Source organism: Aquila chrysaetos, chromosome 2 (genome assembly GCF_900496995.4).
Source record: "Aquila chrysaetos chrysaetos chromosome 2, bAquChr1.4, whole genome shotgun sequence".
Taxonomy (NCBI): domain Eukaryota; kingdom Metazoa; phylum Chordata; class Aves; order Accipitriformes; family Accipitridae; genus Aquila; species Aquila chrysaetos.
The window spans coordinates 10,598,543-10,623,182 of record NC_044005.1 but is presented as its reverse complement, the minus strand read 5'-3'; the positions used below and the strand labels follow the sequence as shown (position 1 = coordinate 10,623,182).

The 24,640-nt window shown below is 44.3% G+C and overlaps 1 protein-coding gene across 4 annotated transcripts in view; it reads right to left on the bottom strand.

Annotated features, from left to right (window-relative positions):
- The window catches only part of AKT1 (AKT serine/threonine kinase 1), a 75,072-nt gene extending 57,919 nt beyond the window's left edge, over nucleotides 1-17,153 (bottom strand). The window contains exons 1-3 of one of the 4 annotated variants that reach the window (XM_041127509.1): nucleotides 16,655-17,055; nucleotides 15,429-15,503; nucleotides 9,637-9,813 (exon numbers count right to left, since the gene is read on the bottom strand). In XM_041127509.1, the coding sequence (XP_040983443.1) occupies nucleotides 9,637-9,682 (46 nt within the window). In that variant the 5' untranslated portion in view covers nucleotides 9,683-9,813; nucleotides 15,429-15,503; nucleotides 16,655-17,055. Of the gene's footprint in view, nucleotides 1-9,636; nucleotides 9,814-11,876; nucleotides 11,978-15,428; nucleotides 15,504-16,654; nucleotides 17,056-17,134 lie in introns of those variants that run through there. The other 3 variants (XM_030029645.2, XM_030029612.2, XM_030029628.2) reach the window with 3 other exon arrangements.
- Nucleotides 17,154-24,640: the final 7,487 nt, after the last annotated feature.

Sequence of the window (24,640 nt, the reverse complement as noted above, 5' to 3'; positions counted from 1 at the left end):
AACTACTATCCTACTCCTTCACTGTCTGAAACATATCACCAAAGGCAGCATTAGAGAAGCAAAACTATTTTTCTATTAACAACCATGTAAAAAGGCCAGACTTCTTTTTTAGAAAAATTACTGAAGAAAAAGCCATGATGATTGGCAGCATTTAACCTCCCAATCTAAAGCATGGTCTTCTTAAGACACTGCCAGAGCAGCATAAAGAACACTTACCACAGAATGACTTAATTACTGAATTTATAGTGACAAAGGATTCATATCCCATGTCCAGAAATCAATTTCCAACTATAAAACTACTTCCAAGCCCCACAACCAGCACTGCCACCATAGAGTATCACAACTAAATTCTAGTCTGCTCCATGCATAAACTTCAAGTGGAACAATAAACATATAATATAGCTAAACCTATTCAACTACACATTTAAGTCAAGTCTTGAATTAAGAAATAAATGCCTTCTCTTCTCTTGGTGTTCCCAAAATTTCATTTCTACTTAATGAGGATAGGAGGGGAAGGATATTGCATGAGCGAAAGTTAAAAATTAAAAAACCAACCCCCCCAAAAATCTGCATTACAGAGAAAACACTTTCATTTAGTTAACTGACTGCTATTTATAAAAGGTTTACAGACCACAGAATGGTGCAGGGATATGTTTGACACACAAAAAAACACCAGTCCAGAAAATCCATGCCTGGAAGTCCATGAAAAGCAACCAGCAAATAAAAGGTAGTATTCCCACTTTGCAGCTATGAAGAAGCCTGACAATAGATTTTGAACTGCTTAACAGGTTTGTTCAAGGGCATAACTTTTTACTGACACTCCAACTGTGAAGCCCCAACATAGGCATAATGGCAAGAACATAGAAAATAGTGTGTACCCTTGTATTTCAGGGCATAAACCTGACTTAGTGCAAGTATCTTCCACACCAGTGTAACTACATCATTCTGAGCAAGGCAGCATTACATTGTCAGCTGTAACATGGTATGTGCAAAGGCTCATATGGGAACATAGTGTAAAAAATTTTAAATAAGTATTTTTTTCTCTTAAATCTTGAGATTTAGTTTAACTGGATTTTGATGGATGAAAAAGCAGTTCAAATATAGTTTCATTTGTATGTTTCTATTAGCCATTAGACCTGTCAAGCCTCTTGCAGAAAACGTGAAAGTTATTCTTTCATATCGCTTGCTTTCAGAAGTGTAATCAGGATGCACTTCTTGATCCCCAGATCCTTTGACAAAATTGCAGAAATAGTAGGGTATACTGCTAAGGCCAAGAGTTCAGAAAAATAAAAACGCACATTACAAATTATTCTAAATCCTCTATTTTCTGAGGTTTTTCTTTAAAAGTAATTAAACAGCTCTTTTTCTTCTCCTTAGTCTAAACTGTGAAGAAGGCACTCAGGTTACATTTTCCAGGGTTTTTTTACATCATGAAGACTAGCAAGCTCCTCTGCTTCAGAAAGAAAAAGGGGTAAAACTTTCAAAATCTTGTGACTTCTACAGCTGGGAACTGATGTATAAAGTCACCACAAATGTAAGGGCTGCACTTAAAATTTGAGAATTAGCAGCGACTGCTGTAAGCAGCCCTGACCTGCATCAGCACCTGAAGTCCACTCAAGTAACACCAGTGTCAACCTCATGAGTTAGACTTTCATATCGGCATACTAATGCTTGTCTTGAAGACTCTGCTACGAAGACAGGCTGAGAGGGTTGGGGCTGTTCAGCCTGCAGAAGAGAAGGATCCAGGGAGACCTTATTGCAGCCTTTCTATGTATAACAGGGGCTTATAAAAAAGACTGACAGAGGCTATTTACCAGGACCTATAGTGACAGGACACGGGGTAATGGTTTTAAACTACAGGAGAGTAGATTTAGACTACATATGTATAAGGAAGAAATTCTTTACTAAGAGCGTGGTGAAGCACTGGAAGAGGCTGCCTAGAGAAGTTACGGATGCCTCATCATTGGAAGCATTCAAGATCAGGTTGGATGGGGCTTTGAACAACCTGATGTAGTGAAAGATGTCCCTGCCCAGGGCAAGGGTGGTTGACTAGATGATCTTTACAGGTCCCTCCCAACCCAACCCATTCTAAGACTGGAGCTCCCACCCAAAACAGGTGTCTCCTATGAACGCCATGGTTCACAACCAACACAAACCCCACTTCTCTGGCATGCATGTTCTGTGGTCCTCATTAAGAGAACATTGGTAAAGCGCCAAGCAGAGGAGACTGATTTGAAAGCCCCGTAAATGATTCAGATGCTGCACTCAGTCTCAATATTAGCACGAAATACCACTGCAGTCATGCACAGAACCACTGACTCCAAAGTGTATTTCTACATGCAGTTCATCAAAGGAAGGCCTGAGCTTTGGATAGCACTTCAAAACATGCTCTCCTTACTTGCCCAAGAGACTCAGGAAAACAGTAACTGACTTGCCCACAGTCTGTGATGATTGTTTACCTCTGCTGTCGTCAAATACGACCATGCACTTTTGAATAAATTGACAAATTTCACAATATTGTTTGACCAGCTATCTTTTTCACATTTTTGGCTCAACTTGAAGAGGTGAGAGAATAATCCCAGAGTTCTGTAACATGTTTTCCAACTGCACTCAAAGTCAGTCTTCTTATTTCCCCCTTTCAGTTGCAGTAAATATTTCTCACAGAAGCACAGTACTTCACACCTAATATGGTGCTATTCTTTCTCCATTCTTTTTCTTCCTCTTTCCTCGCATAGTTTCCTGGTTTTTGTTCCCCCATTAAGAGGCACATTGTACCTGCAACATAATACATCTGAAAATAATAATCCCTCCTCTGTCTTCCCCCCATGAGAAATTACTTTTTAAATAAGATTTAACCCATTTTTTTCTTAGTAAATCAATTACTTCAATATGTAAAAGGGGAAAAAAACCACAAGGCTGACAGTTGTTTGGTTTTTTACAATGCTCTCTCTTTTAAAATGCATCCAAACTAACTGTTCAAATGTTAAGCAAATCCCTCTTTCCAATGCATACTAAGGCTTGTTTCCTGAATGAGTCGGAGACCAACCACCACACTAATTTTTAAGAGAATTATTAGTAACATAAAAAGTGGATAAAAAAAGATACACTACATGTCACCGTGTACTGCTCTAAGAGCATCCAAGTCCTCCCCAGCTTTTCCAGATGGTAAAGTCTAGGGCTAAGAGTAGTAACACAGAGCAAGTTTAGGCAGGGGAAGCTGCAGGCACAGGCAAAGAGTGCAACTGATGGGGCTTAGGCAGGGGGAGCACCAGGAGGGAATGTTGGAAGGGAAGGAACCTTCTGGCATCCACAAAGAGGCTGCAGGGGAAGACATTTTGAAGTGAGGACAAGGTACCAAATTTAAAATGCATGGCACAGCACCTTGCCTAAAACCACTCCTGCAAGAACAACGAGCAAACTTTACTCTCTTGCTCTCTTCTTTACCTCAAAATAGCATACTCACTTAGCACTTCTTCCTTCCTAAATCCAGACCTGATGACTTCTCAATATGCCTACTGAGAGAAAAAAAGAACAGAAAACCACACGTGGAGAACTTCCCCACCACCACCACCGGCCTACCTTTTCCTTCTTGAAAACGAAGGAACCATGAAAAAGAGGATCAAAGCCAACGCAGGCAGTTTCTGCATGATCCACTGTATCAAGCATTCCCAGGCTCACTTTAACAGGGCTTGCAATGTCCTAGATCCCTCATTCTCAGATCTCTTTTAATGACAAGTAACGGTAATTTATGACGCTACCCCACTCTTAGAGATAAAATTGAGACCTAGTTTGTTTCGCTTCTGATGTACAATAAAACAGAATATGAAAGTAAACTTCTAGGACTGACATAAATAATGTGGGCATCAACATCTGAGCTCTTCCTCTTTGCCATTCAAAGCGAGAGTGTCACTTGCACATCGCATGTAAGTTCCAGACAGTCAGTTTACAAACACAGAGAAAAACATCTAACCTAGCATGTCATCTCTAAAGAACTGAAAGTATTTTGCAAAAAAGGTGGGGGAAAATGGTGGAACAACAACTTTTTTGGAGTAATTTTTACTGAAAAAAGAAACATTTGGACTTCACCCTGCAAAAATGTGAAGCTGTGGCTGGAAGAAAGGCTTTTCTAAAAGGACACTGGAAAGTAACAAAGATGGTCAAAGACTTAAGTAGTCTGCTCAGTGGAAGGAAGATGAGCAATCTCCAGGCTATGCTAGCTCTTTCAAAGATGTAATACAGTATAGTTACACTGTACTAGGTAATTCTCAGCATCTGACTTCCCTGTCATCCAAAGCAGACTTTTTACAGTACACTGGATCCAGCCCTGTTTCCTATGATCTCTCCACAAATAATACCATCAGATGAGATTTACCCTCCAAAAGTCTAGCTGACTAGCCATTATCAGCTCATATTTCTCCAGATGTTTTGTGATCTCATCCTTTCTTAATGTCTCTAGCATCTTGCCTACCATCAAGGTCAGATTTATTGGTCGACGATTTCCTGGTTCCTCCCCAATCCCCTTTTCCCAGAACAGTGCAAGCAAAATGAAAGCAACCAAGACCTAGCATTGCAAAACTATTGCCCCTTGTGTTGAAAAAGAGACACAAAAGAAAAACCACAAATTGACACAGTTTATCTTTTGGTTCCAATAAGAAGAACAACGATTTCCCTATAAACCCAACCCTTCAGCTCTGGAAGTAGCATCATCTTCTTTCCGTCTGTTACAAACTTCCCCCTCTCTGTTCTTTGTTCAGCCCCTATCTTGTTTCTTACCTTTCCTCTTCCCCTCAGTTTTTCCTCTGAAGCAGCTGTGCCCTCTATAGCTGGCATCTTCAGAGTTCAGATGTGTCTTAGGATCCCTTGTATCAAGTGCCACAGCCACTCCTTTGAAATACCATGAAAGACAGACGATCCTTGAACTAATCTGAACCTTGAAGATTCTGGCTACACAGGTCATCAAGAAAGCGCACCGCTACATCCCAGGGACAGACAGAAGCCAAGGTAAAAAATTAAAAACACCCCAAAATAAAACACACACACATATATATATACAAAAAGAGGTAGGGAACACAGTGAGAAGAGAAAACAGAGAAGAAAGAAGAGGTGAAGAAAAACAGTGACACAAGAGACCCACTGGCTTAAAGAAAAAAAAAAAGTTAACTTCTGGTCATACCTCGTAAGATCCTGTTTTGATTCATACTAAACAGAATACTCAAAGTATGAACCTGTGCTCAAAGTAACAAAGCTAAAGTTCACCATCGGAACTATTCTGCTAGAGAAAGTTAAAAGAGCAACAATCAGCATTTGATTCCTGGCTTGTATTTTACATATGGATTCTGCATTCATTTTATGCAATGAAGCTATAGGAAGACAAATCACAACGGACTACTGGTTATTTATTAGGATATCTGTTTATCACTCCATTTCATTACAGAAATAATTCTTTAACAAAAGAAAAAAAATCAGTAGTAATTCCGTAAGTGGAATAAATATTTTTTGTGTAATTTCTTATTTAAGGACCTCTAGTAATTTTGATCAGCTTGGAAGCTAGACTCCCAACCAGGCAAATAGTTTTACCTGCCTAAAGTCCACACAAATTGACATTTGGAGGACATGTTCTGGCCTTCACGGTCAAAATTACTGTGTGGTGTTTATGTACTACTTAAAAACAAAAGCAAAAAGTAGCTCCATATTTGCTGCTAAATATTAATGAATACACAGGTCTCTCCTGCTGCTTATAATTGCTTCAGAGTTCTCAGAGTGAGAAATCGAGATTTCTATTTCCTTTTTTAAATGTCAGTGTACATTTTTCCCTCCCCCTCTTTCCCTGCCTCCAAAAGACTCCTTTTTCCATATGAGTTTATGCCCTAATAAGAAAACCGGACATACTAGGGAAGACAGAGATGACAGAGTATCAAAACGCACAATCCCCCTCTTTGTTAGCCTTGCAGAAAGACTTTTAAAAAAAAAAAAAAAACAACACACACCACAGGATGAAGACTGAAGACAATAGAAGGACCTTCATAAACAGGGACCAGAGCAGAAAGATGCAAAAAATCCAATTAGACCTTTAAAATGGATCCGTAAAGTAAATAAAATACACTCAGGCATACCTCTTTTATCCAAAAAGTTACACGATACACAACCAAAATTCAGGGCACTCATGACATACATCCAGAAAACCTGCAATCTCAGAACTCAACAAGCGGCAATTTGGGCAGATAGTTTTCTCCTTCCCCCCTCATATTCAGTCACAACTACAGCACCTCTGCATCAACCCATTTCCCTCATCCTTGCCCACTGAACAAACCTTCAAAATAACACAACCAGGGACTATATATTCTGGACATACCCATACAATACACCAACCCCAAGTCTGAGTTTCTTCACGTTTTCTACATGTGTGCTGGAACACTTCAGCCACTCAGTCATGCAAAGAGTGTTTAGTATTTTAACTACTGTTTCAGTCTTCACACAAGAGTCTACCACCTCACTGTGATTAGAGTAACAGCACCAAGCACTGCCAACGGGGAAAAGGGGGGGAAAAAAAGTTCATTCATGAATTCTTCTATTTCTGCCTGGTTGAGGTTAGACATGTCATGGAGATGACTCTGGCCCCTGCACAAACATCTGCGCTACTGGAAGTAGAGCTTCCTTTAAGCGACCAACAGAACTGCCAAGAGCTCTCGGCCAGGCAGTGATGTTTAATTTCATTTCTCCATTTGTATTTTTAATCTTGGAAACAAAAACAGAAATGTAAAGCATGCTGACAGAAGAAAACAACCCCACAATTCTAGAAAGCCCTGCTATTTCCCTGCCAGAACAAAACACCTGCTCCTGCTAATGACAGCTTTATGCTTATATACACCTGCCATCCAGAAGGGCTCCAGCGCACTTTGCAGCCTGATTTATACATACACAAATCATTAAAACCACCAAAATTAAGCCACTGCTGGGGTGAGATGTAGCAACTGTTTAACTACACACAGCCATGCTGTTCAACTGCTCAGGACATGAACTAAGAGACACCATATCCAACCAAAGCTATGCGGGAACGTTAGGTAGAGAGAACATCATTGCCCAATCTGGATTTCGGCCAGTCACTACTTAAAATATTTGCATGTGGAGGGCCCTAGGATCTTTAAAGAACACATGCAGTGCAACCTTCGGTTTTATAAATGATCCAAAAGACAAACAATATACATTTCCTGTATCTAAAATCCTCCTTTAGCAGTCCCTCCCTGCAGTAATTACTGTTTATGCCTTAACATCAGAAGCTCACAGTATCAGACATCAGTTTTGGAAACATCCTGTGGTTGAAGCACTTGATCTTGCAGAGCCAGCAAACTGATAGGGTCTGGCAATAAATGCAGATGATTTAAAAAAAAAAAAAAAAAAATCCTTTACAAAACACACACACCAGTGGATCAGTTCCCCCCAGAAGCACCCCCAGCCAAAAGAACTGAATCTGTCAACTGATCCCGAAACAGCTACAAAAACCAAGAGAGTAACGGAGCTGACACACTGGCAAGCTGAGGAGGAGAGATAGCACTGCTTTCTAAAACCCTCCTCACATGGACAACGCTGAATTAACAGTTGCAAAGTCAATGAAGTAGAATGAAATAGGTGTCACGGCACATACCAAGAAGGCAAAAAGGCATTGGGGAACAGGTTAAAAAGATTAGGAAACCTGGCATCCAAAAAACACCAAGAAATCTTTTAAGAGTTTGGGCGTTCAGGCACAAATTTGCAGTCTCAAATATGCAGAACATGCAGAGTAACATTTTGGAAACGGGAAAGTGTTCAGCAGATAATCTCATCATAATATTATCAGCAAACCATCAGAGATAGTAATCTGTTCCTCTAAGGTAATTCAAAAAAAAAAAAAAACCAGATCAGAGCATCTTTTACTAAGACCTCCTCCAGAGGTCTCCTTACTTGAAAGTAGCTTTATCATAATCGTAGAAACAATGAAAATTCAATTCTCAAGAGTAGATATGGACAAGCTTGAAATACAACACGACTGTTTTAAAGTTTCAGACACATCTGTCTCTGAATCATCCTGACAATACAATTCCATTTTCATACTTTTTAAAATAAAAGTTTCTCCCCCAGATTTTTGTACAGTGCTCCTCAAAATAACAAAATAATTTTTTTGAAGTTACAGGTAAGTACGGAAAGAATTGTAACAATAGATGGTTAAGAAAAACTCAGCCTAAAACCATCATTTAAAATTAAAAACATATCTCTTTGTTGAAGAGTTTCTAGATTAATAAATGGGAATAGGAAGCATAATTCTGTGTTTCTTTCTCCTATTTTATCCAAACACAGCATAATTCTCAAATACTTTGTCAGAACAAGGTAGCCTGGGTACACCAGAATTATCAAACGAGTTATTTAAAATACTGAGTGGAAAGGCATTTCTAACTGAAATAAACCAGAACAACAACAACAACAACAACAAAAAAAAACCCAGAAAAAACTTTATCAAAACATTTTTACATCAAGCATCAGACAATTTGCTAAACTAAGCTGCATATCCAGCTGTTAGAAATACATGTTTCCACCCTTTTAAAACACGGATTATCAACACGTTTTCTAAATTCTTAGAAATTTCTTATTGTTGCAGAAGTACCATCAGCCTTTATCAAGGTTATGACAACGTATTTCCATTTTCTTCCAGAAATAATTATGCTACACCTTTGCACCTTCAGGCAAGTTGTTGCAAACCCTCTAGAAAAATCCTGAGTCTGCAGAACCACGCAAGCTTCCCTACTGCTGGAGTACACAGATTCTGGTTTTGGTCCAAAAAAATGATGATATTATGGAAAGTACCTACACTGCTCTCTCCTTTCCAAGAAACGATAGTAGAATACAAAGAAACAGGTAAGTCAAGGAACTTATAGGAGCAATGCTGTCGTACTTGAAAACAAACAGCCTCCTACACCCCCAAAAAAGAATAAACCCACTGTTTTGGGAATAAAACATTCAAGAATGCAAAAAGCGTAACAGTACACATGACTCTGTTATTTCAGTTTCGCCACCCAGTCAAGAATAAAGACTTTTTATAAAAATCAAGTATCATTAGTGGTACAACAGAAATGCACAGAGTGCACAAACTCAAGGCTATTCTTCCTGTCTAGGACACTGGTACCAAGTGCGGTTCGACACAAACAAAATAGCACATTCTCTAGCAAGACTCTGCAAGAGCGCTGCATCGCTCGCAAAATACAGGCGTATTTTCCACCATTCACGTGAAGATTCACCTCAAGACAATTCTATCTTCTAACACAGAAAGAAAAGCTAGACTTACATATAAACTGAAACAATTTGCTACAGTTTAACCTTTAACACTCTAAGTAGCATCTCCTCAGTTGCTATCTTTATCATAATTTTCAAAGCAGTTGACACAGTTGGCAGTGCACACACACACATACACACACATGCACCCAAAGAAGACCCCTCACACGTGCGTTTTCTCAAACTTGAGAGAAAATCATGCACGCTCCTTATATGCTGTTTCCCATTAGGGTGAATGGGAAAATAATGGACTATCTGAAGATACACTGCTGCTAAAGGACAGATCACTGCACGAGAGAAAGTCAATCTACTGTCCTGAAGCAAAGAGACACTTACCTCGTTTGTGAAGCCACCCTTCCTTCACTATTGCTACTTCATTCATAATGGCAGGAATGTCTCTTGAAAAACCAGTTTATGCCAAAAGATCACTCTGTTGAAATTCCTGAACTCCCGCAGAAGGCTCCACAAAAGGGATGGGGGTTTTTTTTCCGTTTTTCTCCTTCTCAGCTATTTCTAAAAGGATCAAAAGAAGAGCGCACCATCATTTTGAAGCATGTCACATGTGTACAGTAAGGTATAGAACAGGGACTAGCTTTCATTGCCGGGTTGTTGGTTTGGGGTTTTTTTTAACTATTATTACAAATCCTGAATGACGGCTTAGCTCTTCACAAGGATTTTTACATCTTGGCGGGTAGAGGTGCCAAAATATGTGCTTGCTAAAGTCCTGCTTCTTCACCAAGCAGGCTGATCATGGGCAGATTCACATCATCACCAGACACTGTCTGGATTAGAGGCAGATGCAAGACATTGCCCAGTAGGCCTCCATCTCTCCAACACCACCTCACTCTCGACAACAATATTTCCTGGTAAGACGACTTCCAGAACCTCTTCTTGAAGGTTTCTTTACAGCCTGGTATAGCAGTCTATCAACTATCATCCTCGAGATAAACCTCTGACAGTAAAAATTCCCAATACTCTGCTTCAGATTTTCCTACCTTCAGCATCATCCCTGTTAATCCCGCTCAGATCTCGACTCCCCAAAAAGTGTCTTCTCTACCTTCGATTTTTATAACTCCTACCTCTCCTAGAGGTATACAAAGAATCTCAGGTAAGCTCACATACCTTTCTGTTATCCTAAATCAGCCCTTATAGCACCCTGATCAATTTTATTGCTCTTCCCTGCAGTTTGCTGCTGTCTTTCTCACAATGAAATACACCTAAGTAAAACTTAGGAATTTTACCCTTCTGCTTTATGAGATGAAGTCCCTATCTAAATAGCTCAAAATTGCCATATCTTATTGAAAATGTGTCTAGCTCGTGGCTGACTACCACAGAAATGCTCTTCGCATTTCTCTCCCTCATTGAAAGTAATCTCTTCCCAAATGCATTAGCTTTTATTATTTTTCTAAATTGAATCTGATTATTTTTCCGTTTATGGTACAAATGTTCTCTGTTTGTTTTTCTTTAATGACTTCTGTGCTCTCCGAAGTGTCCATACTGCTATTCAATTCAGTATTACTCAGGTGATCAAAAAATGTAATTGGTGACAAATTCCCAGCAGTAACCAAGAAGTCTAATAAAACAAAACCCAGCAGCATTTGTAACCTGCCACCAAAGACCTGGCTTTTACTGGAGTCTCTCTCCAACCACAAAGATATCACATTCCCACCTAACAAATATACACCATCTCTGCATGCATTTGGCACGCGTGCATCAATTATTTCAGAGCATGCAGGTGATAGCCATCCATCAGAAACTAGATTAAAAAGCAACTAATTCCCCATAACTCACTAAGACACAACCCTGGATGGAAGAAACAGGTGGTCAAAATGAATCCAACCTAGAATTGAAACCCCAGCTGAGACAGAGGGCTCTGTACCACACATCACCAGTGCTCTGAAATGGGCAGCCTTCAAAGCAAGGTCAAACTTGAACAAGTTCCATCACTGCCAGCAGAAACGGACTGGGAGAAACGAGGTCACTCTCCTGATCCGTTGCCTGTGAACTTTCACTGTTTATCACTATTCCTCAGCTTTTCCAGTAACACTTTATTTTCCAGTTTTTCCCCAGAAACAAGGCAGTGGGGTTTTTTTTCTACATTACAAATCTGCCATATCTCACTGGTTATAATTACCAACTCCAAGAAACAGACAAGACATTTGCCTGAGGGAGGGAAAACACAAAAAATTACATTGGAACAAGTGACGCGTAAGAATTCCTTGATTTCACAAATAAATATGAGAAGAGAGACCAGTAACCCAGAGCTGCCAGAGTTACCTTGGAACAAACTCCTTTAGCTCCAGAACAATTAGGACAGAACCTGACAAACACAGCAGGCTTTCGTTCTCCTTTCAAAATTGCATGCACAATAGTCATGCGAGCTAGACTTACTTGTTGATGTCAAGAGGAGGCTATACCTCATTTAGAGGCTTCGTTTAAGCATCGAGCCATTTGCAAAGTGTTGAACAAAACCCCTAAGATTATCACAGCTTACGTCTGGAAATGCAACACCCAGCTGTGAAAGTTAACGCTTCTAATGTTGTGCTGTAACAGAATGCAGAAACTGTGCAACCTACCTCTGCATCTTGAATTCAGCGATGTAGCTGCAATGATCAATCAATATCCTTTTCAATAACCATACATAAAGAAGGAAGCTACGAGCCAAATTAGTCTGTAGGAAGGACAATCCTATTATTAAAAGCAGAAAAAAGCATGAAGGCCCAAAATTCTGCAATCTGCAGCTAACTTACTGCAGGTTTTTCTGGGTTAATGCTTGCCAAGATTACCACTTTGCAGCCTCCTGCTCATCGGCTAAACTGTCATCTCATAATCTGAATTTGAATGACAATACAACCCAAAAAAGCAGATCAACAAAGAAACCCAAAGTTCAGAGGAACTACTTTTTCTACTCTCTGTGGTGTCCAGAAAGTTTGGACTGCCTTTTCCCTACAATTTCTACCCACGAAACACTGCCCACGTGCTACCGCAGCCCTGCTATCAGGGATGTGTCTTTATCTGCCCATCCGCTTCAAAGGGAGAGGGGTGGTGAAGGGAGTAGAAGAGGGTATTATAAAGGACCCATGCACAGAAGATTGGGTAGCACAGTGCAATGAAGTGGGAAAACACTAAACATTCCCTGACACCAACCTGCAGCATGGGCTCTGCCTTGGTCCTTCAGTCAGCTATGCCAGAGCGCTTATTTTATAAGGAGGAACTTAAGCTATTTTTTCTTCACACTGCAAAGAGCTGCAGATCCCTTCTCGCTGTCCAACAAGATGTCCACAGACACAGCTCCAACAGCAGCAAACCCGCTCTATCTGGTATATTTTAAAACACACTTTCAAGCTGTGCCTAATATATCTATTTTAGTAAAAGAAGCTATTGAAGACAGTGGCAGCAAGTAAGAGTAATTTCTCGGAATAGAAGAGCAAGTTAACTACAGGTCAACGTACTACTGAAGATGCGTAAACCAGAGAAAGTTCCTTTTCCATAAAATCCTTAGAGGGGAAAGAAAAAAATAAAAAAGAAAAAAAAAAAAGGAATGATTACAGTCCTCATTTATGGCCATCTAGGAATGGTTCCCAGTGAACTGAGGGCATCTGAGGTAAGTATGACCTGGCTGCTCCAGCCTGTGTCTGCACATGACTGAATGCTGTCAAAAGCTAAACAACTCTGTCTTTCTCTTAGCGTTCTGTTTGCTTGTTTTTCAATATGCATTTCTGTAATACCTTTTTCAACACCAAAGTATTCCTCACGCAGCTGAAGTGCAGTAAATCACGAATGGCATGACATCAGCATCGTATCATGGTGACGCTGGTTTTACGCCTATGTTCCTTAAAGGTTATTAACTTCTTCATAAACAATGAGATAACTCACTTCCCTAGGCACTGCAGCAGCGAAACCTGCTTTAAGGAGTCAGTCAAACCAACCGACCAACAGAAGGTGGAGCAGAACAGTCTTTTCCGTATTTGGGTGAGTCGTGTTAGAGCTCCTTCTCTCGTTCTCTTCCATTTATTATGCTCACCTTCTTTTGTCTCTACAAAATCAAGAGATGATCTGTCCTCCTTGTCCTCCTTCCAAGATGAAATTTTGTATTTGTTTCTACTCACAACCTAAAGCAGAGCAGGAAGAAAAGGAATTCTTCCGTAACGCTGAAGGCTGAAATGTAAGCTTACAGGATGCAGGAGCATCTATGGTAATCACCTCATCTTAGAATCATAGAATCATTTAGGTTGGAAAAGACCTTCAAGTCCAACCATCATCCATGCCCACTAAACCATGTTCTGGAGTACCCCCTCTACTTGCTTTTTCAACACGTCCAAGGACGGTGACTCAACCACTTCCCTGAGCAGCCTACTCCAATGTCTGACAACCCTCTCAGTAAAGAAATTTTTCTTAATATCTAACCTAAATCTCCCTTGAGGCCACTTCCTCTCGTCCTAAATGAGGGAGAGTAAGCAAGAGACTGAAGGAGGATCAGACCCACCAACCTCGGTCCTGCTGCTGCCTCACCTGGCATGTTAGACTGTGTCCAGGCTGTAATAGTTAGCCCAGATCAGAAAGCAGGTTACAGCGAAGCATGCTCCTGGACTAACACTTTGCCCATCACGCCACCAGCTACCAATGCCCACCGCCCTGGTGTGGCACGGTCCTGATGCCCCCAGGACACCCTGAGCCCTAATGTTCTTATAATGCACAGCAGCAGGACCAGGCAAGAGGATCCAGCTGCCCATGTTTGCCTACCTTGGCCACATGACACTGTCATGAGAGCAGATAAAACACACAGGAACTGGAGCAGGGCAAAGGGGTGTGTGTTTGGGCCCATTACATGGGATATCATGAGCAACCTAAGCTCTCTTCCCACAGTAGATCCCAGATCCCCATGTGAGCTCACAGCTGACAGCCAATTGCACCTGAACAGCACAGACACAACAAAGTTGGGCACCAGCCAACATTTCAAGTGGAGCATACAGATAGGTGTTCCCACCAGGCTTTGACCAGTGAAGTACATCTCCTGCATTATGTAAATCCTGCCTTGGGTGTTTCACAGGAGCAGCAGCGGTTCCAAGGCACTCACGGCCCACTAAGCCTGCAGTAGCTTCGCACCGTGACCCAGTTACCAAATCTGGGCAGACAGCTTTCAAAAAAGCTTAGAAGGACCAGGTTGTTCCAGCATCTTAGCTTACTTTACAAAAATGCACTGTGGGCCATGAGTTAGGTGTGGTCACTAGTACTTGCTATTAATGTTCTGTGTTGAATGACACCACCACTAAACTGGTATTTCATGGCAGCAAGTGCAGCTTATCACAAGGTTCTGAAAGGGTTCTCTGATACCAAGCTATAGGGAAAATGGTAAGCAGAGAAAAAGAAAATCTCTAAAGTCACATCCACTTTTCTTTCAATCTGTTAGCCTAATCTAGGTCTAGGAAACTGTAATTTGAAATACTTATGCTCTCATGCCTTTGCTGATCAATAGACAGGAGGTTAATATTGTTCAGGTGAGGGGCCAGAGTTACGACATCCAGCTGTCCAAGCTGCAACCACAACTACAGTTTGATAGGACAAACTAAGCTGCCTATTTCAAAACTGAGTGATGGCAGAAAAGAGACTTCTTCATACCCTCTCTGTCAAAGACACAGCCCAGACAAAATCCTCTTTATGTTCCCAAACAAGAACAAGTCCTTTTACAGTTTATGCTCATATAATTTAAGAACTGTGCTGCTCAGAACTTCTGTACCAACTTGAGATGCATTTAATCAAATTCCATTTTAAAGTATTTATAACAGAAGTTTTGTTCTGTCCCCAAACAAATCAAGTCAGTCATGAACCTATTTAATTCTTAATGTAATCACTTACAGGACGTTTTTATAAGCCAGCAAGTGAATGCTGGAGCTACAAGTTACTTGTAGACATTGGATCAATTCTTAAATTTGATTTAGCACTGCTGCACACCAAAAACAGTTCTACAAACACTGCACACAACAAAAACTCTCCTATTTAAAAAAATCAAAGGCAGTTCCACAGTGTCTTTAAATCTGTTAACTCAGACAAATGTTGTGGCTGTCATCAGGAAATTAACTACTACATAAAAGTAATTACTAGTCATGCAGTATGTCAAATTTATTTACCTGTAAACAAATATTCTTCTGAATTAAGTGTTAGTAACTCCCCTTTATAACTGTATTTTGAAATGTACATCCCTCCTGTGGTATAAATAAAACAAACAAGAGCAAATCAGGGATTTGCTTCTTATATGTTAGTGGTGGTATGAAAACAAAGCAGAAAGAAAAACAGTTAAATACTTTCCCTAGGGGGGGCAGGAGGAGGGGGAGATACCGATAAGGTGCAAGCTGCATTAGCATCAGTAGCGTACTGTCAGTAAAATGTATAAAAAGTCCCAGCACGTTCATATACTTGATTATAATTATGTATTTATAAAGAAACAGGAGCAAAAGTCCTAGAAGTCTCCAAGAACATTTCGGCAACTGCAGAATTTCACCTGGGGGGGCAGGGGGGCATCTGCAGACAGCTCCCTACAGCTCTGCAAAACACGACTGCAAAAAAAAAAAAAAAATCAAGTCCACAAACGCTGCACAGCCACCTACACACGCCAAATGCCCACGGAGATAATCTCACCCCCGTCGGCAAACACTCAGTGGTCCGCAAAGCGGAGCTGGGCTGAACAACGCGGCTACAGAAGACAAGGGGAGAAAATGGGGGCGGGTGAGGTGGGAGAAGGCGGGGGGGGGGAGAAGAGGGGGGCACTTGGCGACTTTATTTGCCACAGTTTTAGAAATACGCACACCCCCCTCCCCGCCACCCCCGTTTCCCCGGGGGATGCTCGGGCAGGTCCCGGGCGGCCCCAGCCCCCCCCCCCGCCGGCGCTGGAAGGGCCGTGGCTCCGAGGGAGCCGGGGCCGGCCCGGGGGCCGCCGGGGGAGCCCCCCGCCCCGCCGCCCCTCTCACCCACCGCATCCCGGGGCAGCCAACGGCTTCCTGTCCGCCCCGGGCCCGCCGGCAGGACGCTGGCCGGGGGCCGCCAGCAGCCCGGCCCCCCTCGGCCCCCCCCAACCCCGCCCGGCCGCCCCGGGGCGCCGCAGCCCGGCCGTGCCCCGGGAGGGGGGGGGGGCGGTGGGGCAGCCCCCCCACCCGCCGCCGCGGCCTAGGTGGGTCAGCGGCCGCCGCCCGGGGAAGGCGGAGGGCGGCCGCCCCCCCCCCTCCCTCCCATCCCCTCCCCTCCCGGCCCGGCACAATGCGGCGGGCACGGCCCGGCACGGCGCGGCCGAGCGGAGCAGGCCCCGTCCCCGTCGCTTCCTTCCCCCAGCCCTTCCCAGCCGGGGGAGCGGGTCACTTACATGGCTGGAGCCCGGGGAGGAGGTGATGGGAGGGTGGCGGCGGCAGGGAAAGGGAGCCGGGGAGGGAGGCAGGGGAAGGGGAGGGAAGGGGGGAGCGAGCCAGCGAGCGAGCGGGGGGAAGGGGGAGGCTGGCGAGGCGGGCTCTCCGGCGGGTGCCGAGCGAAGGCCTCACTGGGCTCCCGGCAGCCGCCGCCTCCTCACCATCCCCGGGCGGCGGGCGGCGGGGCGGCTCCTCCTCCCCCTCTCGCAGGCGCTCGGCCCATGGGGCTCACACGCCCGCTCCGGCTGCCGGCTTGCCTTCCCCGCCGCTCCGCCTCGCCCCCGCCGCCGCCCTGCCTCCGGCCGGGAGGGGGGAGGCCGCCCCTCGCCTCGCTCAGCAGCCCCCCCCGCAACCGCCGCCGCCCCCCCCACGCCACCGGGCCGAGCTCCCGCAGCCGGGGCCGGGCTCGTCCCACACGCGTCTCCGCGGCGCTCGCTCACATCCTCCGGGGAGCGGCCGCCGGGTCCTACCGCCGCCGCGCCGCTTCCCGCCCGCCCGCCCGCCGCGCTGAGGGGCCGCCCCGCTCCGCGCCGCTCCGCTCCCCGGGGGGGGGGGGGGGGGGGGGGAAGGACGGAGGGGGTTGGGGGGGGTTCGCCGCCGGGGCCTCGCCGCCCGGCCCCGCCTCGCCGCCCTCCGAGCTCCCCTCAGCGCGGCGGGGCAGCGCCCGCCGGCCCGGCCCCCCCCCCCGCTGCCGCCGCCGCCCCCCTCCGCCCACCCGCCAGGCCGGCCCCAGGCCCCGAGGGCGGCGTTTCCGGGCCCCCGGCGCGGCCTGGCCCCGGGCGGCCCGGCGGCGGGGTCCCATTCCCCCCCCCCGGGACCGTGCCGGCCCCTTGACCCGGGCGTTTGGGACGCCGTGCCCCGCGAGGTGATGTGGCCTCTCCTAACTGGGCCCTGCGGGAAGCCGCCAGCGTTAGGAGCCTGGTGCCCGGAGCGCGGACGATTTACCCCAAAACACAGGGGCCCGACCCCGCCGCTCGGCATTTCAACCTCTGGGAAGGGCCGGGCCCCCGTAAAGCTCTTGGGGTGCCACCAGCAAGCTTCCCCGACAAAAGCACAGGGTGCCAGTCCGCTCACCCTCCGCTCCGAGCTTCCCCTCGTGCCCGCGGAATAGCAACTGATTAAATAATACGGTATCGCGGTACCTCGGGGGGGTATTCCGATATCCCTTTGCTGAGCAGGCGGGCTGCGAGGCGTGGAAAGGTTAGGCCACGGCCCCGGGGACTCTCGGCGGCGGAGGGGCCGGGGCGGTGGGGCTGGATGCTGCTCTCCTCACCGCCTCGCTGCGCTCGAGGCCGTCCTGCTCTCGCAGCAGGAACGGCTCAAAACATCACAAATTACTTGAACTATGGCTTTGCAGCGTGGCAGTGTGTTGTAAGATTTTTAAGAGCCGTTCTGCTCTGAAAAACGACGTTGTGGAAATGCCTTTGACAGATTTATTAGCGCTCCGCGCTTCCAGTATCAAAAGTTGCCCTCTTTGGTCATTAAGGGATTTTGTTTATTTTCTAATTGACAGTGCCATAAACGCTAACTGGGCTGTAAGAACTGATTGCGTTTCTTCAGAAACGTACGATCATTGATGAGCGCATTTCTGCAGTCGGAAGCTAGCTGGAATTTAGAAAACAGCACATCTTCCCACAGCTTTACACTCTTAACATAAAGGTGCATAAAATGCATTTACAGCAGTAAAGCTGGGGAATACGACTCTGCCTTTACACTGGTGGCAAACCTGTTTGATATAGTAAGAGGCTTTTCTACCACATCATTTGAATGATTGCACACATTTAGTGAAATTCACTTTCTTCTTTCATTTTGATCTACTCAGTCTGTCTAATCATATCTGTCATGAGGGTTCCTGAGCATCGAATGGATTGCTGGATTTTGGGTACACCAGCGTGCAGAGGAGCCAACGATGAAGACAGAGGAGGAAAGGCTTCACTCTTCTTCATGGTGCAGGGAGAAAGAGCAAGACCTCCGTTCCCACCGAGGAACGGACCAGTTCCTCCTGGCAGAGCTGCTACACCAGCGTGGCATTTTCTGTGGCTGTCCTTTAGGTTTACTGGGGCATATTTCAGCACAGTTTTAAAAATGTACCGTTTGGGCAACTTAGCGGAATAAGCAGACCCCGTGGTACAGGCCCAGTTACCTAGTTTAGAGTCAGATCCTCATCTGCTGCAGTCAGTGGAAAGATTTCTGTTGATACCAGTGCAGAATGAAATAAATGGCTGTGAGAACTCTCTAAGAAGCAAAGGTAATGGAAAGGAAAAATCTGGGTTTGTGATCACATTTCAACCTACTCTGCATTACGTACAGAATATTTAGCGTAGATTAAAATGTAGGTAGGCATTAAAGATACATTTAAAATTAAATTAATCATCAGTGTGCAAAGCTTGCAGGCAGCTCAGAGGACATGTATCAAACTTAACAAAAACAAGAAGAAAATTAATTTTTGAACTAATTTTGAATCTTCAGACTGCAGTTACACCTAGCAAGAAAGAGGATGTGTAAGTACAGCAGTTCACGGGCTGTAAGACGCTTCTGTCCAGGCAGGGGGATCTCTGGTAATAGATCTGATTGCAGGAGAGCTTTCTTGCCTTCCTGCCAAACCCTCTCCTGATTGATAAGCTCCCAGACTGTGTGGTGAGCAAGGTCATTAGGACTTCCCCCTGCAAATGAAGCAGCAGTTTAAAAAATAAGGTCATACAGTAAACAGTTTTCTGTCCCGAAGAGAAGAAAATAAACCTCAGTTGTTTGCTAGAAAGGAAGTGCAATTAAAAAAAACCCAAATTTCAACACGAACAGATTGTTTAGATTTGGCAATTGTTGATTTACGATGATGAAAGACAGGCCCAAACTAGAAAGTTTGGATCCTGATCTGGATCTGACATTCCCCAAAGTTGAGGGGGAAGTGCGGTTCAGAGTCTGGAGTAAGGGCTTATCTTTCAAACACAGCAAAGTACTGTGGATAAAAATACCCAGGTGAAGTAGGAAGTGCCTGGTCTGCAACAACAAGAGTGACTTTGTATTGACAATGAACAAAAGCAGCTTTTTTTTTTCTTTTGAGAACAATGAAGTCACTCAAGAATTGTTATAAATGCAAACAATGTGGGTTTTATCACTCAGTTATCATCAATGGGATTATAGTCTATAACCCTAATTTTAGGGAAGTCCCTAGATTTCCCTGAGCGCGTCCTCAAATTTCACATCTGTTGACTCTAGCTTATTAAGTGCTTCAGGATAAGGTGCATCAACTGTTCCTTGGTATTATATTACCTAAAAATACTGAACGTAAGGGTTAGTGGCAAAGAATGGTTGATTGCCAAACAGCGTATCAATACCACACCAGAAGAGCAGCCACTCCTCATCCATTTTTAACACATATGTAGGTAACATATAATTTGATGTAACTTTTAAAAGTTATTTTAAAATGTTAAAATTAAGCAGCTTGGGATAAAAATGTTTTTTATCCAGTCACACATAAGGAGAAAGACTAGCACGGTAAAATGAAGTGGAATTATTAAGTTAACCCCCAGTAGAACAAGTTCTGTTCCGTGATTGCAAGTAATGACAGCACCTTTATGGGTCTACAGTGAATTTGTTCCTCCCTTTTTAAAAGGTTGGCTGTACTCAGTCAAAGGAAGAGACTATATGACATCCTATTAGAATTACAGAGCTAGTATCTCAGTCTAGGCATTAACAGCTTTTAAACAACTCAGGTTTGCTCTCAAACAAAAATCTAGCCCAATAAAAATACTAATTAAAAGTGCGTTTCGTGGCACCAAATATAATAAACATAGGTGTGCTTCTAAAATTGAACGAATCCAGTGTTTGAGGGTGTATTTCTCAATAGCAAAACAATAGCAGGCTATCTGGAAAAAATAATAAATGTAGTCATACTGAAACATTGTAATTTTGCTTTTTAGAAATCCATCTTTTGAATAAATGTATGATTTCGTTTGTACTTCTCCAATGAATTTCCTACAAGACTAAGTGTCAGCTAAACTGGTAACGTGAAGAGCAGCAAACTGAATGATGCCTGTTTGTTGAAGCATTTTTGGGAGCTCTTCCCAATGGCTCGCTAAAAGTCCTGGGAAAGATTGGACAGGAGCCCTAGGTTTGGTTTCCAGCTTCTGTTCCCGGTCTCCAGGGTGCTCAAGCTGGACAGCCCTGGGATGGCAGTGGGCTTTCTCCAGCTGGAGCAGGAGGAAGAAGGCACGCTTCACAGTCCCGCAAAGAGCTTTTCTGGCTGGGTCACGAACGCTGCTGACAAACTCCGAAGTGAGAGCAGCACAGTCCTCTTGACCAGGAGTGATCACAGCCGTGACAACGGGCAGCAAACACGCTCTGGGGAATTTGCTATATAAACAGGAACTGAACTGGTTTGCATAGAAAATGCACTAGTTAGATATAGAATGTACAAAAATAGCAAGTGTATCAGGTCTGTCCCATACACCACCGCAGTTGCTTTTGTTGTTACAGTAATAACCACAAGTCCCTGTCTGGACCAGGCACCATTAGGCACCGTGGAGACACATCAGAAGACACGGGTTTTGATCTGAAGGGACTGAAGTCTGCTTCAAACCGCTGCTTTTGCCCCTTGCTTATAAAGTAACATGTCTTTAGTTCTTAGTTCTGGGAGGATACCTGAAAATGCAGAAAATTCCAATGATCTGTGTGAAGAAACATCACAATCTTAACTCTAGTCAGAAAGGCAAATCCTCTGAGATGGAAATACTGAAGTTATAGACACATATTAAAAGAAAAGTAAAAACTTCCAGGTTCCTGGTGCGTTCCCAACTCTCACACACCCAACGCTGATTATGCTCTTCACCTAAAATTACAGAGTTAAGCACAATGTGGGCATGTTAACTTGGGTGCAGTTTCAGTGATTGTTTACCCCTGCAGATCCCCACACGGGAACGTGGAAGGAGCAGCAACCGCGCTGCTGGATGCGGGCACTCACACAGCAGTGGGTTCTTGGAGCACTGGTTCTGGCTGCATTGAGCTCCAGGGGAAAGCCAGCGCAGAGCAGGTCAGTCTTCCTCATGACATTTGCAGTTCCCTAGAGATCAAGAGCTGTAATCGAGCTGTTAAGGTTTTAGGCGCTATGGTGACAGGGGTTTCCTAGATCCTTTAAAATGTGTATGCATATGACATTTATCCAGTGGACTGGCAGGTTTTTTTATTATTTGTATATTAACGCCAGAAGAGAAGGGATTGCTTTTAATTTCTTCAGTGCATTTTTAATGGCATCTGCATGCATGCAAAAATCTGCTACCTTTTGAAACACTTCCTCAAAATTGTATGGTTTGGAAACTTTTTTAAGGGCAGAAGTGACCGTTTCAGCATCATTCTGGTCTGACCCTCTGGCTACTGCAGCCATAAAATTGCACTTAGTGATGTCTTCATCTGTATTCACATGCCATAGGTAAAAGAGAAGACACTACCATGCATAAAAGCAGGAAAAGAGAGGAAAGATGAATCCATATCTTTGGTGCTCTCTTTACTTCAGAGCCCTGCTGTGTCCCTGTTTCTGCAGTCATGCCAATCAGACACCAACCAAAAAGCAATGGCTTATGGAGCAACAAGAGAGAGGAGTTTCTGCTTTATTTATAATGCAACAAGCAGTCTTATGAAAGGAGAGCCCTGGTAATAATTTATATATTATATAAATATTTTTATATATATAAAAACATATTTTAAATAGATATAATTTTTTTTTTTTTTTTGCTGTTTGAGCACCTCTCTCCTGTAGTTCTTTGATGTCTGATCAGGTTTGAGCTTGTGCTACCCCTTGCCCTCAGTGACATCACTAAGGTCTCCTTTTCTGCCTGACTTCTTATTGTCACAAAACTTCCGAGTGCTTTTACTACACAGTAAAGCTACACCTACGCTGCTTTTGTTAGCTGTGCCTACAGATAGGTTTATGGCTGTTGCACCCTGTGGCCAGAGCGAGTTATGTCGATCTTGCTTTGAGGGGCAGGGCTCCTCTCCAAGCCTGAACCTTCTTCCTACCCCCTGGCCCGAAGTTCTCTGTGGGCAACAAGCTGAGCTGTGCTTGCTCTGCGTGAGCAGTAGTGGCCCTGGAGGAGTGGTTTTCTGGAGTAATCACTCCATTGGTGTGGAGGACCCCATCTCCACACCGAACGTGTTCCAGTGGAGTGGGGGTGCTTCGGGGTCCTATGGACTGCATGTCCAGCGGTGGCCAGAGTTCACGTGAACTGGTCTGGAGGATCTCACTGCTTTAGGTTCACTGGAAGGGAGCCCAGTTGATGCACTCCCAGATTGGTCCACGATACAAACTGAAGCACAGTAAATCGGTATGATCAGGAGATTTGCTTCGGTAGCACACTCCTGATTCAGATGTGCTAATGTAGACGCCGGCATTGAAAACATTGCTGCCACATGAGCTGATGGTATCCAGAAGTTAAGAAAACATTAGGAAGAAGAAGAAGTTTAATAAGATATTAGGAATAAGAACCAGGCACGTGCACAAACACTGCAGAATTCAGGCTAAAAAACCCTGCATGTGTGCTGATATAACAAGTACCTACTTGGTCGCCCTCACCACCCCACCCCTCACCATGCTCAGCACATAACATCAGTTTTCCTGGACCTCGAGTCATCAAACATGGCCTGTCTGCTGAACTTCCCATCCCAGCCTTGGACAGAAAGGCTCACGCATTAAGCTGGGTCCGCTCAGAGGCTGTGGATTACAGGGCCATCCCTTCGGGGCTGTGTGGACAGGACCTACCTCTCGGCATGTCCGTGTCCAGTGCCGAGCACAGTCTCTGCAGGAGCTCCTCGGTGCTTGTCTGACATACATGCTAAATATTAAAATGATAAGGGCAACTGTGAAAGAAATCAACCTGTTGACCTGCCTTGCAGTCTTCACTGCCCTCAGCCTTGTCATCTGCATTCGGCTGGAGAACTGGCTGCTCCTCAGCCAGATATTCGTTGCCAGCCTGGAGGGAATCAGGCCCACTGTATTTTTCTGCCGCATCCAGCCTGGCTCTCACACAGCGTTCCCGCTGCAGCCCCTGAGCCTGCCAGGACAGGCTGGAAGTTGTAGAAAATTATGTCACCAGATGGGCAGGGCTTCTTTTTGCCACCGATAACATCTCAGCAGATGTCCTCCAAATGTGCTTATGGTTCTTCCCATTATAGCATCTTTATTCTCCATTTACCTTTCACCGTCCTACCTTTTAAGTTAGCAAAGAGGTTACTCTTTGCTAAAGACTATTTATGTGAAAAAATGGAAAAGAGCTTTGCTGCAGTTGTTTTAAGTGTTTTTGATTTATTCTTGGGCAGGAAAACTTTGCAATTCACTAAAACACCAGTACTCGGACACTTCAAAGCACGTAGGTACCAGACTCTCACTGAAAAAGTTTATGATTTTCCCTTGTTCATTTACCCTCTTCCATAATTAATAAATAAAACAAGTCATCAACAAAGTTGCTATACTGCGTACCTTACGCAGGCACCCCTGTGATCCCGTTACCTATAATCTGTTCCCCATAAATCCTGCAGGTTTTACTCCCACCTACTGCATCTCATCCCTATTTAGAAAATCAGATCTACCCCAGGGAATCCTTCTGGACATGTAGAGTTCCACTGAAATCAGCAGGGATCTGTTTAAGCACATGCCTGCAGAGAGTATCTGTTATTCTATATTTACACAGTACCCAGCATAATAGGACATGAAACCTGATTAAAGCCTCCGAACGCTACTGCCATGGAAATCAGTCTTGTTATTGACTGATGACTCAACATGTCTGAATTTAGATGGAAGAGGGCTACTTTCAATTCCCAATTCTTTTATAGACTCTCTGCATAACCTAGCCAAGTCATTTAATCTCCATACCTCAGACACTCCTGTATTTAATGCAGAGAAAATCAATCATTGATTAATTCCCTTCCCCCAGCCCCTTCGCTGTTCTTTGATTATA